At 35.6% G+C, this 17,904-nt stretch overlaps 1 protein-coding gene across 2 annotated transcripts in view; it reads right to left on the bottom strand.

The window, feature by feature from the left end:
• Positions 1–428: 428 nt before the first annotated feature.
• GLRB (glycine receptor beta) overlaps positions 429–17,904 on the bottom strand; it is a 102,243-nt gene continuing 84,767 nt past the window's right edge. For both annotated transcript variants that reach the window (XM_082728462.1, XM_082728463.1), the window contains one exon: positions 429–2,171. In XM_082728462.1, coding sequence (XP_082584588.1) covers positions 1,875–2,171 — 297 coding nt within the window. In that variant the 3' untranslated portion in view covers positions 429–1,874. The remainder of the gene's footprint in view (positions 2,172–17,904) is intronic.

Below are 17,904 nucleotides of genomic sequence, written 5' to 3'. Positions count from 1 at the left end.
TTAAGAGGCGACAATACTATATTACATAAAGGAATTCATTCACATTTTTTTTTCAATAAATTCTTGCATGATGAAACCTGTCTTCCATTTGGTACATTTCCCACTTAAAATTCTGTTTCTAAATCAAACTCCTGAATATGAATGAAATTTGAGGCAACATAGAAAATGTATTATAATCAAATCTAATTTTTATAAGTAAAAATTTTAAATGGTTTAAGTTCTACTCAAGGCTTTTTTTTTTTCCCCCCATCACAGTTCCATTAAAGTGTTACTGCCCTGGGTCCTCACAGGATATTCAAGTCCATTGGTGGGGTTACTTGTGGCATTTTATAACTATTCAGATGGCTAAATTTTGCAGCTAGGGGGTGCTGAAGGACTACAGAGGATTAGATTACATCTTACTTTTTAAAAATTTGGTAATCCGTGAAAATCTTTAAAAAATTAAAGTCTTTAATGAAATAGCATTGAATTACATATATCAATTTGCATAAACAATATTTAAACACATTTTATCATTGAATTGACCATATAAACTCTCAGCTCCAACAAAACTCTCTAAATAATGTAAATATACTTACTTGGTCTTATGCTTGTGTTATATGAATTATGGATAATTCCAATTTCTGCTATGGAGAAATAAAAAAGTTACACTGGATTGATAACACTAGGAAATGGGAGACTTATAGATCATCAAGTGCCTATTTTCAGGTTCAAACAAGATCAATGTAAATAAATCTAAAAAGTCTAGACTTCTGACAAGAAAGAAAATACAACTAGCAGTAAGACCTAACTTAAACAAAGATATTACATACTTAATCTTTAAATGTTTTATAGCAAATCCAAAAAGTATTCAAATAAAAAAAGAAATGAATTCAGAAAAAAAGTCAATTTTACTTAAAAAAATGTAAGAATTTTAATAAAGAAATTAAAATCCTCCCATGATTTTTCCCCAAACTCAAGTTATTTCCAGTAATAGTGTATTTTCCTCTTCATTTCTTAAAAATTATGTGAAATCACATATCCATTATTATATTTCAATTTAAAATATTTATGACTCTTTAAGGCACAATGATTTTGTATAATCTGTATCAACAAAATGAAATCCATGAAAATATATTTAGGCTTTAACGTGGATTAAATAGACTTTCTTTTGCCAGAAATATTTAATCAATGTATCTATCCTTTATTTTTCTCAGAAGTCAGAATTCAGTATGAATTTACATAAATCTAGATTTCCCTTTGTTTCAAAAATGCTCTCTGTGTTTCATAAACTGGCATTTTGACAACACAGGCACACTTTAAAATGAGCTGATTTTGCAAATTAGTAATTTTTTGAACTTTATTTCTCCACAGAGCCCACATAATTATAGTTGATATGTTTCTACTTACAAAGTTTAAACAATATGTAATATAATTTTGCTTAATCTGTGATAATATCATCTAAAATTATACAAGATTAAGATGGTTTTCTCTGAAAGTTACAAGGAAGGAAATTTGAAATTCTACATACATTAGAATGGTGACCATAACAGGATCCAGCGTGCACATCATTTTATTATGAGAATCATCTGAAGTATCTGCAATTTACACTAACTGAAGATAATTGTTTGGATTTTATTTTATGTAGTATGCTTATCCTTCATTTATTCTTAAAGCAATGTGTTCGCTATACATATATACATCATTAGTAGAGCACAGAAGTAACAAGATCATGCTGCCATTCAAAAGTAAGGTGCCACATTTTTATTACAATCAAATGGCATCCAAAATGCAATATATTGCTATGAAAATGCAAAATTTCTCAGATTGGCATTTATGAGTGAGGCCGGTCACAATGAAATGGCATTTTATTTTACACAAATCAGAAAGATTTATCATAAATATATAGACCAATATATAACATTGAAGAACAAGAAGCAGAAAGGAAACAATGCTCTCGCATAAAGATCAATTCGCTTTGCTGCTGTTGGAATCACAGGTTTGGCAGGTGGCGGCTTCTTGTTGTTCTTCGCCTGAGATTTCCCAAGCCCATTGTTGACTTCAATAGGTTTTCCATAGCAGTCATAATTGGATAATTCAAAATCTCTTGGTAAGCTTCCAACAATGCTGAAGTCATTAGACCTCAGGTCAGACTTGGAAGTGCACACCTTTTTGCATCTCGTCTCTCCTACCTGAGAATAAAAGTTGAGGACAGAGTACATTTAGAATTGTTCTATTCATAAAACATCTCTTCAAAAGGATATTTTAAAAATCTGCTGGTTTAGTCATTTGACTATTATCTCGGTTTCACAAAAGATCCAATAGTAACTGATGAGGCCATCAGACTACCTGAATATTTAGGGTTCTAAAATGTTGCCCATATGACAAGGCTTATGTCATGGAATAAACTTTTGATAGGTTATTTTATGTCAAGGGACTCAAGTGCAAATCAACATTTATCTTAGGTACTTCCTAAGTCAGTGCTTGTCAGTGTTCTCATTTGAAATACCAACACAATACATTACAATATTTAACCATTATACAGACCATATTACTACAATACATGGATAAGAGAAATCTTCTGGTACTTCTAATCTTTGACTTCCCCATGGATTCTATTTCTGGAGATGGTGGTTTTTAAATGACTGAGGCCATTTATCTCTTTAATGAGACAGACTCTGTCTGTAAACTGCATTCACAACTAGAAACTAAAAAAGGGTCATAGTGATCATGAACCAAAGACAAACTGGTGAAAGGCAATCATTCTTAATTTGTGACTAAAGTGAATTAGCCAACCACACTCAGAGAATCCAAAGAAATTATGTATATTTCAGCCAGATCAGATGTCATAGTGATTATTCAGTTGATAATCTCTAAACTACTAAATTTATAACATTCCCTATAAGATACAGAATAATTATTTCACATTGAACTCTCTCTAGCAATCAGAAATGCTCTCAGAAAAAAATAGATGCTGGGGTGTCTGGGTGGCTCAGTGTATTAAGCCTCTGCCTTTGGCTCAGGTCATGGTTTCAAGGTCCTGGGATTGAGTCCCACATCGGGCTCTCTGCTCAGTGGGGAGCCTGCTTCCCCCTCTCTCTCTGACTGCCTCTCTGACTACTTGTGATCTCTCTCTGCCAAATAAATAAATAAAATATTTTTTAAAAGAGAAAAAATAGATGCCAACCCCAACATCTTAAAAAAAACACTGATATTACAAAAGGCCACCGAAGGGTTAACTCTTGACTCTACTGCTTAATTTCCTACTGTTCTTAATCCTAAATTCCACAGTTTGCCTTGGAAATCTCCATTATTGATATTTACTGCTTTTACTGAAAAAGGAAACCTGTCATTATATACTCTTAGTACACTATAGCTACTCTAGTTTTTGCATTTTTTGTAATAAAATGACTAGTTATATAGATTCCATTCACCTTTACCAGATTATGGCTGGGTAAAACTCATGCTTAATATAAGAATTAACACAAATTATTTCCTAGCAGTACTTCAGGTAGCAGGACCCTAACCTTTATCTGGACAAACACTGAGTCATATCTTCTGGTCAAGAGCCAGATGGCAGTGTTTAGAGGAATACAGCACATAAAATTAAGATATAGTGGGTGAAAACAAAACAAAACAAAACAAGTTAAGATGCGTTTGTGTATCTCCTATCATTATACATGTAGATTACTTCCATTTTTTCCTCAATTATGAACATGTCCTGGTAATGTTATTTTTTAAGCTGGTATATAAGTGTTGGCTTTAATCGTATATACTTTATACCACATAGATACGTGTAAAATTCTGCTGAGTAAGAATTGTTAAAAATATGTTTATATAAATATAACTATATAAAAATACACAAGAAGCTACTGATAAGTAGGAATAGGAATTGTGGAGCTGGAATTTTACCTATTTATTATATGTTTTTTGGGGGGGAATTTTACCCTTCTTAGTGTTTCATACTAAGAAAAAAAAAAAAGATGTGAAACACCAATATATTAACATATTTAGAGAAGGTTTGGGATGTAAAATAGCCCAAGTGGAAACATAGTTCCATACTGCTTTGATGGAACTTTGTTTTAGCTAACAGAGGCAAACCTTAAGAGGATTCTCCCTACCCTTTCCTAATGTGTAGTTACGATTTACCAATTGTGAGAACTCAACTGACTTTAAAAGAGTATGGCTTAATTGGCTATTTTTGATTGAGCAATCACAATTTCAGGGTCTAGTCCATATCAATTTATGCAGTGGGTCTAGGAAAATATCTGGCAAAAAATAGGGTCTGGTCACTGGAATGAGAACAAAGGCAGCAACTAAAATTGAAATTATTTAAATATGACTTTGGGAAATCACATTTATACAATTATGAATATATATAATAAATATATGAACATAAACACAAATATTATGTGAATATTGTAAATTATGATTATATAATAGAAAATATATTTTATATATATAAAACTTACTCATACCTTCCATTTAAATTCCCCAATTTAAAATTTTAAAAGGCCATTTTCAGCAAGCATTCTGTGATTTAAACTCCACCACCACACACATGCACACACAGACTCACATTCATACTCCTACACACTTCCTTAAGTGTACCAGAAAGACCACCACATTTGAAGCTCTAATTTTCCAGTCCTATTTGAGGAGTAAGTCTTAGCATTATCAGTGAACTTTTGTGAAGAGTGAAATTGCTGCCTTGTTTGGAACAGAGGTTGAGAACAGTCTCTACATATCATATCTTTGTATTATCCCCAGACTCTCAGAGCAGTCATCAAAATCTGGGACTCTGTGGATATCCCATCTTGCTTTCTCCCTTTAGAATTCTCTACTCCAAAAGTTTTATTTACTAACTGTGCTTTAGAATCCACTTATCAAAACAAAGGGATATTTTAGCTTCTGCCAATAGACTCAATGCTTATCATTTACTTTACTTTCTCACAAAGAAAGCCATGCATATTTACTACAGAAATACATTTAAATCATATTTTGTACACAGCTCTAGGTATAGTTTTAGTATCTATAAATAACTAAATAAGTAATCAAATTTATATGATATTATAACCTAAATCACACATAAATACTTGAAATTTTCTAATCTGTTTTATTTACAAAAACATATTCTTGGGTTCTGCTAGCCATTTCAATAATTTTAGAATTTCATCCACACAGTTTAATCAAAAATTAGACATAGGATGTTATATTTAGTCAGAGAGATTATTTAAATATAGTATATATGTCAGTAAAAGAAGAATAATTTCTTCAATGTTAAAGTAATAACAGAAAAGTACTCCAAAGAGCTTCAGTTTGGTTGTACTAAATCTTCACTCATTTAATTTATTAAAACCTCTTCTAGAAATGTATTTGAAGGTTCTCTTATTTGAAAAGAGCTGTGTGTGTGTGTGTGTGTGTGTGTATGTGTGTGTGTACTGAAGGAGAGAACCTCTATTATGGAAATATCTTTTAATTATGTGACATAACTAAATAAGAAATAAGAAGTCCTCAGCCTCCTTAAATAGGCCATGATTCATTAACTAGTTGGCTGGGCTCACCTCTTAGCATTCATTGGAGATTTTACACAAACGTAACTTTTTTTACACTAACATAACAATACTCTCCACACATAGTTATCATATCAAATATGTACTTAAAAGTACAAAAATATTTACAATGTAATATTATATAAAGCAATTATGATATCACATCAAGAGGGATTTAATACACTCCTTATTAATAAGAGAGTAGTCCTACGTAACATATTCTTAAAAGTGATCTTGGTTATATTAATCTCCAATTTATTATTTCTCAATTTTTCCTCATATAAATATGTGTCTCATTTACTTTCATCATATAAACTTGTCATTCCTGAAAATTACTGGTAGCAAAAATGAGCTAGTATGGTAATGAAACTGTCAAGAATAAAAAATGACGCAGATAAGAACTTCCTAATGCTTCAAATTACAACCTTTAGATTGTGTGTGTGTATGTGTGTGTGAGTGTGTGTGTGGTTTTCAGTTTGAGTCACACGTTTAAAAGGAAATCACCATATGCAATATTTCTTGACCAGAAAACTTACATATGATTTCACGTGGATAATAGTATCTTTTGCAGTTAATAAAAATATGTTCAAAAGGGAATAATTTCTATATAAGTTACCCAATTTAAGTCATTCCTTATTTTTAAAAACCCATCATTACTATAGGAAACAACTATCTCATTCATACTTAAACAACAGGTTTTATGTTTTTAATTGTTCAAATCATAAGGCAAAGAAACTATTTTGTCTTTTATTCACAGCATCTTTCTTATGAATAGCACACGGTACACACCAGCATTGGGGACAGGATGATATTAACAACAGTAGGTCCTCAACTAAATTTAAGGGGGAAATAACCCAGATAATTATGCGTGTATGATGACAGATTTATGTATGCAGGCAAAATTTTAAAACATGCTAAAAGCTAGATTACATTATCATTGCTGTTTCTTATTACACTTTTTAAAATTATCCCTTTCCTTAGCAAACAGCATTATTTTAAAAATCAGCATCAAAAATTCCCTATAATTCAAATTTCATTGTGCTTTCATTAATAACTATTGTTATTCTGTCTAAAAATAAATGACATATCCTTTTGAAACTGTGCACCACAGGGTTCATGAGGCTGAAACTAGCAGAATGTTGAAAGCTTGTTTTTCAGAGAATCCTTTCTCCCTAATCAGCTATTGTGTGTTTTCAGACCCTACTAACAAATCCACTAGCTGTTTCTGTAGAAGACTGAACTCAAGGTCAACTGACATGGTGCCAGCCTATGAACAACAAGGCCCTGCATTCTTTCACAGAGATAACAAGACTAAGACCCCATTCCAGTTTATACCAGCTCTGAGTATGCCCACAGCCCCTTCTCCCTGTCCTAATATAACCCCCTGATGTAAGGGGCTGAATTTTTCCTCTTTCTGGTGTTAAGTCCCTACCCCAAAGTGAAATGAGATTTATGTTACATATATGTTTGCTCAATATGTGTGGTCCATCTTTCCTCATGAATAGTCATAAGTTTCTTTTCCCTTTTCATCAATATGTATGTAATCTCCTACCCTGAATTTCCCCTTTAAAAACCCCACTTCTTCACCTGGAACCTCAGAGATGGTCCTTGGACACCAATCTACCATCTTCCCAGGTTGCCTGCCTCCTAAACAAAGCACTCCTTCCTTTCTAACCAACACTTGTCTCTTCAGTATTGTCTTTCGAGTGGCAAGCAGCCAAACTTGGGTTTCAATAACAATTTCATAGAAATTACTTTGCAAAAGTTTGTGTTTTAAAAGCAAAGTATACTGGAACAAATGCATTTTGAAACTAGAAAGTATGTTTTCCATAGCAAAACCACTAAATTAAAAAGACAACAAAATTTAATTTCTCTTTTTTATATTTTTATGTCAATGTGTAACAGTCTTATGAATTTATCAAGCTTACATATTTTCTTTAATTTTGACATATATATTGAAAATGTTAAGCTTTTTTACTCATTCTCATTTTGAAGTCTATCTCAGGATACAAATGTTACATGGGTACAATGTTCATTTTAGAAGTTGCATTTGGCCTGTAAGCAATAATTTTTTATTTATTTCTGGAGACTAAATTTTCTGGTCAACTTTTAAACTCCATAAGTATCACTCTATGACTTTTGTAGCAAAATGTAAGTTTCAGAATCCAAACACATGTTTTTCTATTAGGAAGCTCAAACACAAAGAATTAAAATATAGATGTTCTTAAATATGTTCAACTTTCCTTCATTGGGTAATTATTTTAATGCCTGAAAGCTAAATTTTAAAATAACACAATTCTGTAGAGAATTCAAGATGGCACAGGGAGAACCTGATCTCATCCCTTCCATAGACCTAACCAATCTACAACCATATATGGAAAAATTCCCTCTGAATGTGGATGAACAGAGCCTCAGTACTAAGGGACATAAACAGAATGTGTAGAAAAGGCAGAGATACAGTCTCATTAAGGGGGAAAAAAAAAAAACCACACACACATCTCAGGCACAGCACTCCATGTTTAGGAGGGATCTCAAAGTTACACAGCTTTACCCTGAGGAGTAAAAGATGTGAGCTCCAGGTCATGTAACTTAACCCTTAGATTCTGAACAGGAGACATGAGTCCTCAAAATACCTAACTCTGAAAACGGATAAGGAATATGTCCAGGAAAACTACAGAACCATAGTAATTGAAAAACCCACTTTTAAAAGGCTCAGGTGCTGACTCACTTGACATGGAAACCAGTGCAAGAACAGGAGGCAGCTGAGCCTCTTTTCCCCCAAGAACTTAGACAGTGGAGGTAGACAGTTTTACCACCTTGTTCTTCCATGCTGATCCTGGCACTGGTGAGTGCCATTTTAGAATCCTTCCTCTAGACTGCTAATGTCAGAGGGCATGCTCCATAAAGGGCATCAAACAACCCTATGCCTTGGTCAGGCCTTGCAGTTGACAAGACAATAACCCCATCCACCATGCCCCTGCAGCAGTCACAGCCAGGTATCCCAGCCAGCTGGGCCAGAGGCCACTCCCACCTATCACATGCCCACAACAGTCATGTATTCACCACAACGGGAGGGTGCACACAGCCTACACAGGGGATGCTCCTGGAACACCTGGCTCCTGTGGCCAGGAATATGTGCACTTCTGGGCCCCACAAGACAACATTTACATGAGGCCACTCCTTCTAGACCAGGAAAAAGAGCTGGACTACTTAATACTTAGTAACACACACGGAGAGTCAGGCAAATGAAGAGATGGAAGAATATGTTCTAAATGAATGAATAAGACAAAATCTTGGTAAAAGAACTAAATGAAATGGAGTAAACAATCTACCTGATAAAGAGTTCATAGTAAAGGTTATAAAAATGCTCACCAAACTCAGTAGAAGAATGGATGAAAACAGTGAGAATTTCAGCAAAGAGATAGAAAATATAAGAAAGCACCAGCCAGAGCTGAAGAATGCAATAATAAAATGTTAAATACGCCAGAGGGAAGAAAAGGCAGATTAGTTGATACAGAAAAATGGATCCGCAATCTGGAAGTCAGAATAGTGAAAATAAGCCAAACCAAACAGCAAAGAGAAAAATAATTTTAAAACTGGGTAGTTTAAGGGACTTTGGGACATCATTAAGTATACTAATATTCACATTATAACTCATACCACTCAATATAAAAAACACAGTCCAGTTAAAAACTGGGCAGAAAGGGCACCTGGGTGGCTCAGATGGTTAAATAAGTGTATGCCTTCAATTCAGGTCATGATCTCCAGGTCCTGGGATCCAGCCTCATGTCAGGCTACCAGTTCAGCAGCTCAGGGAGTCTGCTTCTCCCTCTCCCTCTGCCTCTCCCCTTGCCTGTGCTCTCTCTATCTTTCTCTCTCAGATGAATAAATAAAATCTTAAAAAAAAAAAAAAACTGAGCAGAAGACCTGAAAAGACATTTTGCCAAAGTATATATAGATGATCAACAGGCATATGGAAAGATGTTCCACATCTTAACCATCAGGACAATGCAAATCAAAACCACACTGAGATATCACATCACACCAATCAGAATGGCTAATATCAAAAGAAATGACAAGTGTTGGTGAAGATGCAGACAGAAGGCCACCGTTGTGCACTGTTGGCAGGAATGTAAACTGGTACAGCCACTCTGAAAAACAGAATGAAGTTTCCTCAAAAAATTAAAAATAGAGTTACCATTTGACGCAGCAATTCTGCTTCTGTGTATTTATCTGATAAAAATGAAAACACTAATTCAAAAAGACACAGGTATCCCAATTTTTGCTGCAGCTTTATTTACAATAGGTGAGATACAAAAGCAACCTAAGTATCCACTTATAATTGAATGAATAAAGAAGATGTGGTAAATACATATAATGGAATATTACTCAACCACAAGAGAGAATGAAATCTTGTCATTTGTGACAAGAGGGGTAGACCTACAGAGTATTATGTTAAGTGAGAAAAGTCGGAGAAAGATAAATACTGTATTATTTGCCTTATACGTGGAATCAAAAACAAAACAAACAAGACTCACAGATACAGAAAACAAACTGATGGTTGTTTCAGGGTAGGGGGCAGGAGATGAATAAAAATAAATTAGAGGAATTAAAAGTACAATCTTCCATTAATAAAATAAGTAAAGTTATAGAATATAAATTACAGCATAGGGAATATAGTCAATAATTTTGCAACAATTTTGTATGGTGACAGATTGTGACTTGTCTTACTGTGCTGATTATTTCCCAATGTATATAAATATCAAATAACTATGTTTTCCATCTGAAACTAATATAATATTGTGTATAATTACTCTTCAATAGAATATAACATAATTCAGTCTAATGTTCTAGATCTTATTTATCCTTTATATCTATTGTCATTAAAATCTTGATATATTTTATGGTACTCTGAAAATCTCCTCCATCTATAAAATAAATAGTGTCTATTCTGTAGAACCTCCTTGCTTTCTGTCTTGAGATCACTAGCCAGGGTTCAAGTTAGTGAGTAGAGGGATTAGTAGGTTGGAAAAAGGAGAAACTGATAAAAGACTGGGAGATATAAATGGAGATCAGCTGGGCACCTTCACTTGGTGGTGGGTTCTTGTGTGTCCTTTTTGCCTTATATATACCAGATTTGAAGCTGAAGGAGCTGAAATTGATATGCCAATGGGCACAGATTAAAAAAAAAAATAGCCCCAATAAAATCCTGCTTCCTCTAGTCACAGAACAAAGCAAAAAGCAGCTTAGCAAGACGAAACCCCTTTTGGCTAATAATCTCTCTACTTGAGCCAAACACCACACACAAAAAAAAGTGTAACCCCGTCTCCATTCATGTAGCAAAGTCTGAGTGGAGAACTGAGCCTTCCACCTTTAAGAGGATGTAACAAGGCACCCAATACTCTCACTGCAGTGGTATTGGAGAAGGCCAGACAAGAAGCTGGGACTTCTAGACTTCATCTTCATAGACCACTAACAAGGGTCTGCTTCTCCCACTGCATCAGTGGAGACTGTGTAAGCAACAAGGACCTTCACCCCCACCCAGCAGAAGCAAACTGCTTTCCCTCTTTTACACTGAGGATGATATTACAGGAGGCCTAGCAGAGAGGCAGGACTTCTATCACCACAGAGTGGTAACAAGGGCATTCCCCCTGTCATATCAGTGGAGACCACATGGGGTATTAAAAATTCCCAATACCACCCTGAAATAATGAAGAGACCCACACAGTGTGAGGATTTGAACTTCTACTTCTGGAAGTTCTGATGCAACATCCTTCCTTCTCCTGGAAGGACACGGTAAGAGAAAGCCCACAAAACAAGGCAAGTTTAAACAAGATTCAGAGTCTTAAAATAATATGAAAATGTTCTGGTTTCAACAGAAATCACTCATCATATGAAGAACCAAAGAAGATCTCAAATTGAATTTTTTTAAAAAATATATGATCAGTAGATACCAACACCAAGATGAAAAATGTATTAGAATTATCTGAGGAGGAGTCAAGATGGCGGAGAAGTAGCAGGCTGAGACTACTTCAGATAGCCGGAGATCAGCTAGATAGCTTATCTAAAGATTGCAAACACCTGAAAATCCATCGGCAGATCGAAGAGAAGAAGAACAGCAATTCTGGAAACAGAAAAACAACCACTTTCTGAAAGGTAGGACCGGCGGAGAAATGAATCCAAAGCGACGGGAAGATAGACCCCGGGCGGAGGGGCCAGCTCCCGGCTAGCGGCGGAGCAACCGCGCACAAAATCAGGACTTTTAAAAGTCTGTTCCGCTGAGGGACATCGCTCCAGAGGCTAAACCGGGGCGAAGCCCACGCGGGGTCAGCGTGGCCTCAGGTCCTGCAGGGTAACAGAAGGATCAGGGGTCTCTGAGTGTCGCAGAGCTTGTGGGTATTGGAACGGGAAAGCCGGCTACAGAGACAGAGCCGACAGTAAGCTCACAGCTCGCGGTTACCTTGAACCTGTCGCAGGCTCCGTGAATCGGAGCACGGCTGGAGGTCAGGCAGACGGGAGTAACTGGGCGCTGTACTCTGAGGGCGCACTGAGGAGTGGGACCCCAGGCTCTCGGCTCGGAGCCGGAGACCAGAAGGCCGCCATTTGTATTCCCCGTCCTCCGGAACTCTACGGAAAGCGCTCAGGGAACAAAAGCTTCTGAAAGCAAAGCCGATCGGATTACTCAGCCCGGCCCCTGGTAAGGGCAGTGCAATTCCGCCTGGGGCAAAGACACTTGAGAATCACTACAACAGGCCCCTCCCCCAGAAGATCAACAAGAAATCCAGCCAAGACCAAGTTCACCTACCAAGGAGTGCATTTCAATACCAAGCAGAGCAGCAGAATTCCAGAGGAGGAGAAAGCAAAGCATGGAAGTCATGGCTTTTTCCCTGTGATTTATTATTTTTAGTCTTGCTATAAATTTAATTTTTTTCTTTTTCATTTTTTGTTTTTTTTCTGGCCTTCTGGTAAAATTTTTTTTTAACTTTTACCTTTTTCTTTTTTAACGTTTTTTAACTAGTTTATCTAATATATATATTTTTTCTTTTTTATATTTTTCTTCTTTGTTTTCTTTTTTTTTAAATTCTTTTCTTTTTTTTTCTTTTTTCTTTTTTTTTTCTTTCTTCCTCTTTGAACCTCTTTTTATCCCCTTTGCCCCCCCTAACGATTTGGGATCTCTTCTAATTTGGTTAAAGCTTATTTTCCTGGGGTTGTTGCCACCCTTTTAGTATTTTCCTTGCTCCTTCATATACACTTATCTGGATAAAATGACAAGACGGAAAAATTCAACACAAAAAAAAGAACAAGAGGCAGTACTGAAGGCTAGGGACCTAATCAATACAGACATTGGTAATATGTCAGATCTAGAGTTCAGAATGACAATTCTCAAGTTTCTAGCTGGGCTCAAAAAGGCATGGAAGATATTAGAGAAAGCCTCTCGATAGATATAAAAGCTCTTTCTGGAGAAATAAAAGAACTAAAATCTAACCAAGTTGAAATCAAAAAAGCTATTAATGAGGTGCAATAAAAAATGGAGGCTCTCACTGCTAGGATAAATGAGGGAGAAGCAAGAATTAGTGATATAGAAGACCAAATGACAGAGAATAAAGAAGCTGAGCAAAAGAGGGACAAACAGCTACTGGACCACGAGGGGAGAATTCGAGAGATAAGTGACACCATAAGATGAAACAACATTAGAATAATTGGGATTCCAGAAGAAGAAGAAAGAGGGAGGGGAGCAGAAGGTATACTGGAGAGAATTATTGGGGAGAATTTCCCCAATATGGCAAAGGGAATGAGCATCAAAATTCAGGAGGTTCAGAGAACGCCCCTCAAAACCAATAAGAATAGGCCCACACCCCATCACCTAATAGTAAAATTTACAAGTCTCAGTGACAAAGAGAAAATCCTGAAAGCAGCCCGGGAAAAGAAGTCTGTAACATACAATGGTAAAAATATTAGATTGGCAGCTACCTTATCCACAGAGACCTGGCAGGCCAGAAAGAGCTGGCATGATATTTTCAGAGCACTAAATGAGAAAAACATGCAGCTAAGAATACTGTATCCAGCTAGGCTATCATTGAAAATAGAAGGAGAGATTAAAAGCTTCCAGGACAAACAACAACTGAAAGAATTTGCAAACACCAAACCAGCTGTACAGGAAATATTGAGAGGGGTCCTCTAAGCAAAGAGAGAGCCTACAAGTGGTAGATCAGAAAGGAACAGAGACCATATACAGTAACAGTCACCTTACAGGCAATACAATGGCACTAAATTCATATTTCTCAATAGTTACCCTGAATGTTAATGGGCTAAATGCCCCAATCAAAAGACACTGGGTATCAGAATGGATAAAAAAACAAAACCCATCTATATGTTGCCTCCAAGAAACTCATTTTAAGCCCAAAGACACCTCCAGATTTAAAGTGAGGGGGTGGAAAAGAATGTACCATGCTAATGGACATCAGAAGAAAGCAGGAGTGGCAATCCTTATATCAGATCAATTAGATTTTAAGCCAAAGACTATAATAAGAGATGAGGAAGGACACTATGTCATACTCAAAGGGTCTGTCCAAAAAGAAAATTTAACAATTTTAAATATCTATGCCCCCAACGTGGGAACAGCCAACTATATAAACCAATTAATAACAAAATCAAAGAAACACATCAACAATAATACAATAATACTAGGGGACTTTAACACTCCCCTCACTGAAATGGACAGATCATCCAAGTAAAAGATCAGCAAGGAAATAAAGGCCTTAAATGACACATTGGACCAGATGGACATCAAAGATATATTCAGAACTTTTCATTCCAAAGCAACAGAATACACATTCTTCTCTAGTGCACATGGAACATTCTCCAGAATAGATCACATCCTCGGTCCTATATCAGGACTCAACTGGTATCAAAAGATTGGGATCATTCCCTGCATATTTTCAGACCACAATTCTCTAGAGCTAGAACTCAACCACAAAAGGAAGTTTGGAAAGAACCCAAATACATGGAGGCTAAACAGCATCCTTCTAAAGAATGAATGGGTCAACCGGGAAATTAAAGAATTGAAAAAAATCATGGAAACAAATGATAATGAAAATACAATGGTTCAAAATCTGTGGGACACAACAAAGGCAGTCCTGAAAGGAAAATATATAGCGGTACAAGCCTTTCTCAAGAAACAAGAAAGGTCTCAGGTACACAACCTAACCCTACAGCTAAAGGAGCTGGAGAAAGAACTAGAAAGAAACCCTAAGCCCAGCAGAAGAAGAGAAATCATAAAGATCAGAGCAGAAATCAATGAAATAGAAACCAAAAAAACAATAGAACAAATCAACGAAACTAGGAGCTGGTTCTTTGAAAGAGTTAATAAAATTGATAAACCCCTGGCCAGACTTATCAAAAAGAAAAGAGAAAGGACTCAAATAAATAAAATCATGAACGAAAGAGGAGAGATCACAACTAACACCAAAGAAATACAAACTATTATAAGAACATACTATGAGCAACTCTACGCCAATAAATTTGACAATCTGGAAGAAATGGATGCATTCCTAGAAACATATAAACTACCACAACTGAACCAGGAAGAAATAGAAAGCCTGAACAGACCCATAACCAGTAAGGAGATTGAAACAGTCATTAAAAATCTCCAAACAAAAAAAAGCCCAGGGCCAGACGGCTTCCTGGGGGAATTCTACCAAACATTTAAAGAAGAACTAACTCCTATTCTCCTGAAACTGTTCCAAAAAATAGAAATGGAAGGAAAACTTCCAAACTCGTTTTATGAGGCCAGCATCACCTTGATCCCAAAACCAGACAAGGATCCCATCAAAAAAGAGAGCTATAGACCAATATCCTTGATGAACACAGATGCGAAAATACTCAACAAAATACTAGCCAATAGGATTCAACAGTACATTAAAAGGATTATTCACCACGACCAAGTGGGATTTATTCCAGGGCTGCAAGGTTGGTTCAACATCCGCAAATCAGTCAATGTGATACAACACAACAATAAAAGAAAGAACAAGAACCGTATGATACTCTCAATAGATGCTGAAAAAGCATTTGACAAAGTACAGCATCCCTTCCTGATCAAAGCTCTTCAAAGTGTAGGGATAGAGGGCACATACCTCAATATCATCAAAGCCATCTATGAAAAACCCACCGCAAACATATAAAAAAATAAATAAATAAATAAATAAATTTTTGCTATTAAAAAAAAAATATATCATTCTCAATGGAGAAAAACTGAAAGCTTTTCCACTAAGGTCAGGAACACGGCAGGGATGTCCATTATCACCACTGCTATTCAACATAGTACTAGTGGTCCTAGCCTCAGCAATCAGACAACAAAAGGAAATTAAAGGCATCCAAATCGGCAAAGAAGAAGTCAAATTATCACTCTGCGCAGATGATATGATACTATATGTGGAAAACCCAAAAGACTCCACTCCAAAACTGCTAGAACTTATACAGGAATTCAGTAAAGTGTCAGGATATAAAATCAATGCACAGAAATCCGTTGCATTTCTCTACACCAACAGTAAGACAGAAGAAAGAGATATTAAGGAGTCAATCCCATTTACAATTGCACCCAAAACCATAAGATACCTAGGAATAAACCTAACCAAAGAGGCACAGAATCTATACTCAGAAAACTATAAAGTACTCATGAAAGAAATTGAGGAAGACACATAGAAATGGAAAAATGTTCCATGCTCCTGGATTGGAAGAATAAATATTGTGAAAATGTCTATGCTACCTAAAGCAATCTACACATTTAATGCAATTCCTATCAAAGTACCATCCATCGTTTTCAAAGAAATGGAACAAATAATTCTAAAATTTATATGGAACCAGAAAAGACCTCGAATACCCAAAGGGATATTGAAAAAGAAAGCCAATGTTGGTGGCAGAAAAATGAAATTGGACCATTTCCTTACACCACACACAATAATAGACTCAAAATGGATGAAGGACCTCAATGTGCGAAAGGAATCCATCAAAATCCTTGAGGAGAACACTGGCAGCAACCTCTTCGACCTCAGCCGCAGCAACATCTTCCTAGGAACAATGCCAAAGGCAAGGGAAGCAAGGGCAAAAATGAACTATTGGGATTTACTATAAAATATATTAAGCAAAATATAAATTTCAGCATATAAACTCAACAGAAAAATGGAAGGGGCAGAGGAAAAAAATCACTGGATTAGAAGATATAACTGAAGAAATTATCCCATCCCAATAAAACAGAGAAAGTCAACTAGAAAAAAATGAAAAGCCTCAGGGATCTGTGGGACTATAATAAAGGATCTAACAGTTGTGTCATTAGAGACTCAGAAAGTTGGGAGAAAGATAGCAGATCTGAAAAGATACTTAAGAAAATAATAGCTGAGGAAAGCACGAGTGGCTCAGAGGGTTGAATGTCTGACTTTGGCCCAATCATAATCCCATGGTCATGTGATCAAGTCCCACATCAGCCTCCTTTCTCAACAGGAGCTGAACAAATGCAAAGAAATCCACACCAAAACATAGAATTTAACTTCCGAATAATAAAGACCAAAAGAAGTCTTAAAGGTGGCCAGTAAAAACGAAAGTTTACCCTCAGAGGGAAAAACAATACAAATGAAGTGGAGTTCTCATCAGAAGACACAGAAATATACTTAAAAACAATATAGGTCAGAAGGAAGTAGCACAACTATTGTTTATGTGTTAAAAGAACTGTCAACCCAGAATCCTATAACTAGTGAAAATATCCTTTAGAAATGAAGTGGAAATCAAGACTTCCTCAGATGAAGGAAAACTAGAACAATTTGTTATCAACAGCATTATCCAAAATAATGGATAAAGGAAATTCTCTAAAAGTAAACAATGAAAGATGTCAGAAAAAAAAGAACATGGTAAGCAAAAAGATATATAAATATAATAAGCTTTCCATCTCCCTCTCAGTTTTTCTAAACTATGTTTGATAACGAAACAAAAATGTTAACACTTTCTAATAGGTTCTAAGAAATATTTACAATTCTATCATAAAGAGAAAGTTAAAGGGATGTTAAAGAATGTAACATCACATGAACTGGCAAAATAATGACAGTAGTAGATTGTAACAAGTTATGTACATGTAATTAGCATCTAGAACAACCACTAAATAAGATAGACAAAGAAATATACTTAAAAACAATATAGAAAACTCAAAATGTCATTCTAAAAAATGTTAAAGTAACCTTCATGTAACAAGAAACAGAAAAGAGGGAGATTAAAAAAACATGAAACATAAAAGAAAACATGAAACAATAGAATGAAATCCTAACATATCAATACTTACATTAAATTTAAATGATCTAAATATACCAATCAAAACATGAGAGTGGTG

This window comes from Mustela nivalis, assembly GCF_964662115.1.
Source record: "Mustela nivalis genome assembly, chromosome: 4".
Taxonomy (NCBI): domain Eukaryota; kingdom Metazoa; phylum Chordata; class Mammalia; order Carnivora; family Mustelidae; genus Mustela; species Mustela nivalis.
Note: the sequence above shows the minus strand (reverse complement) of the source record. Positions and strands in the feature narration are given on the sequence as shown.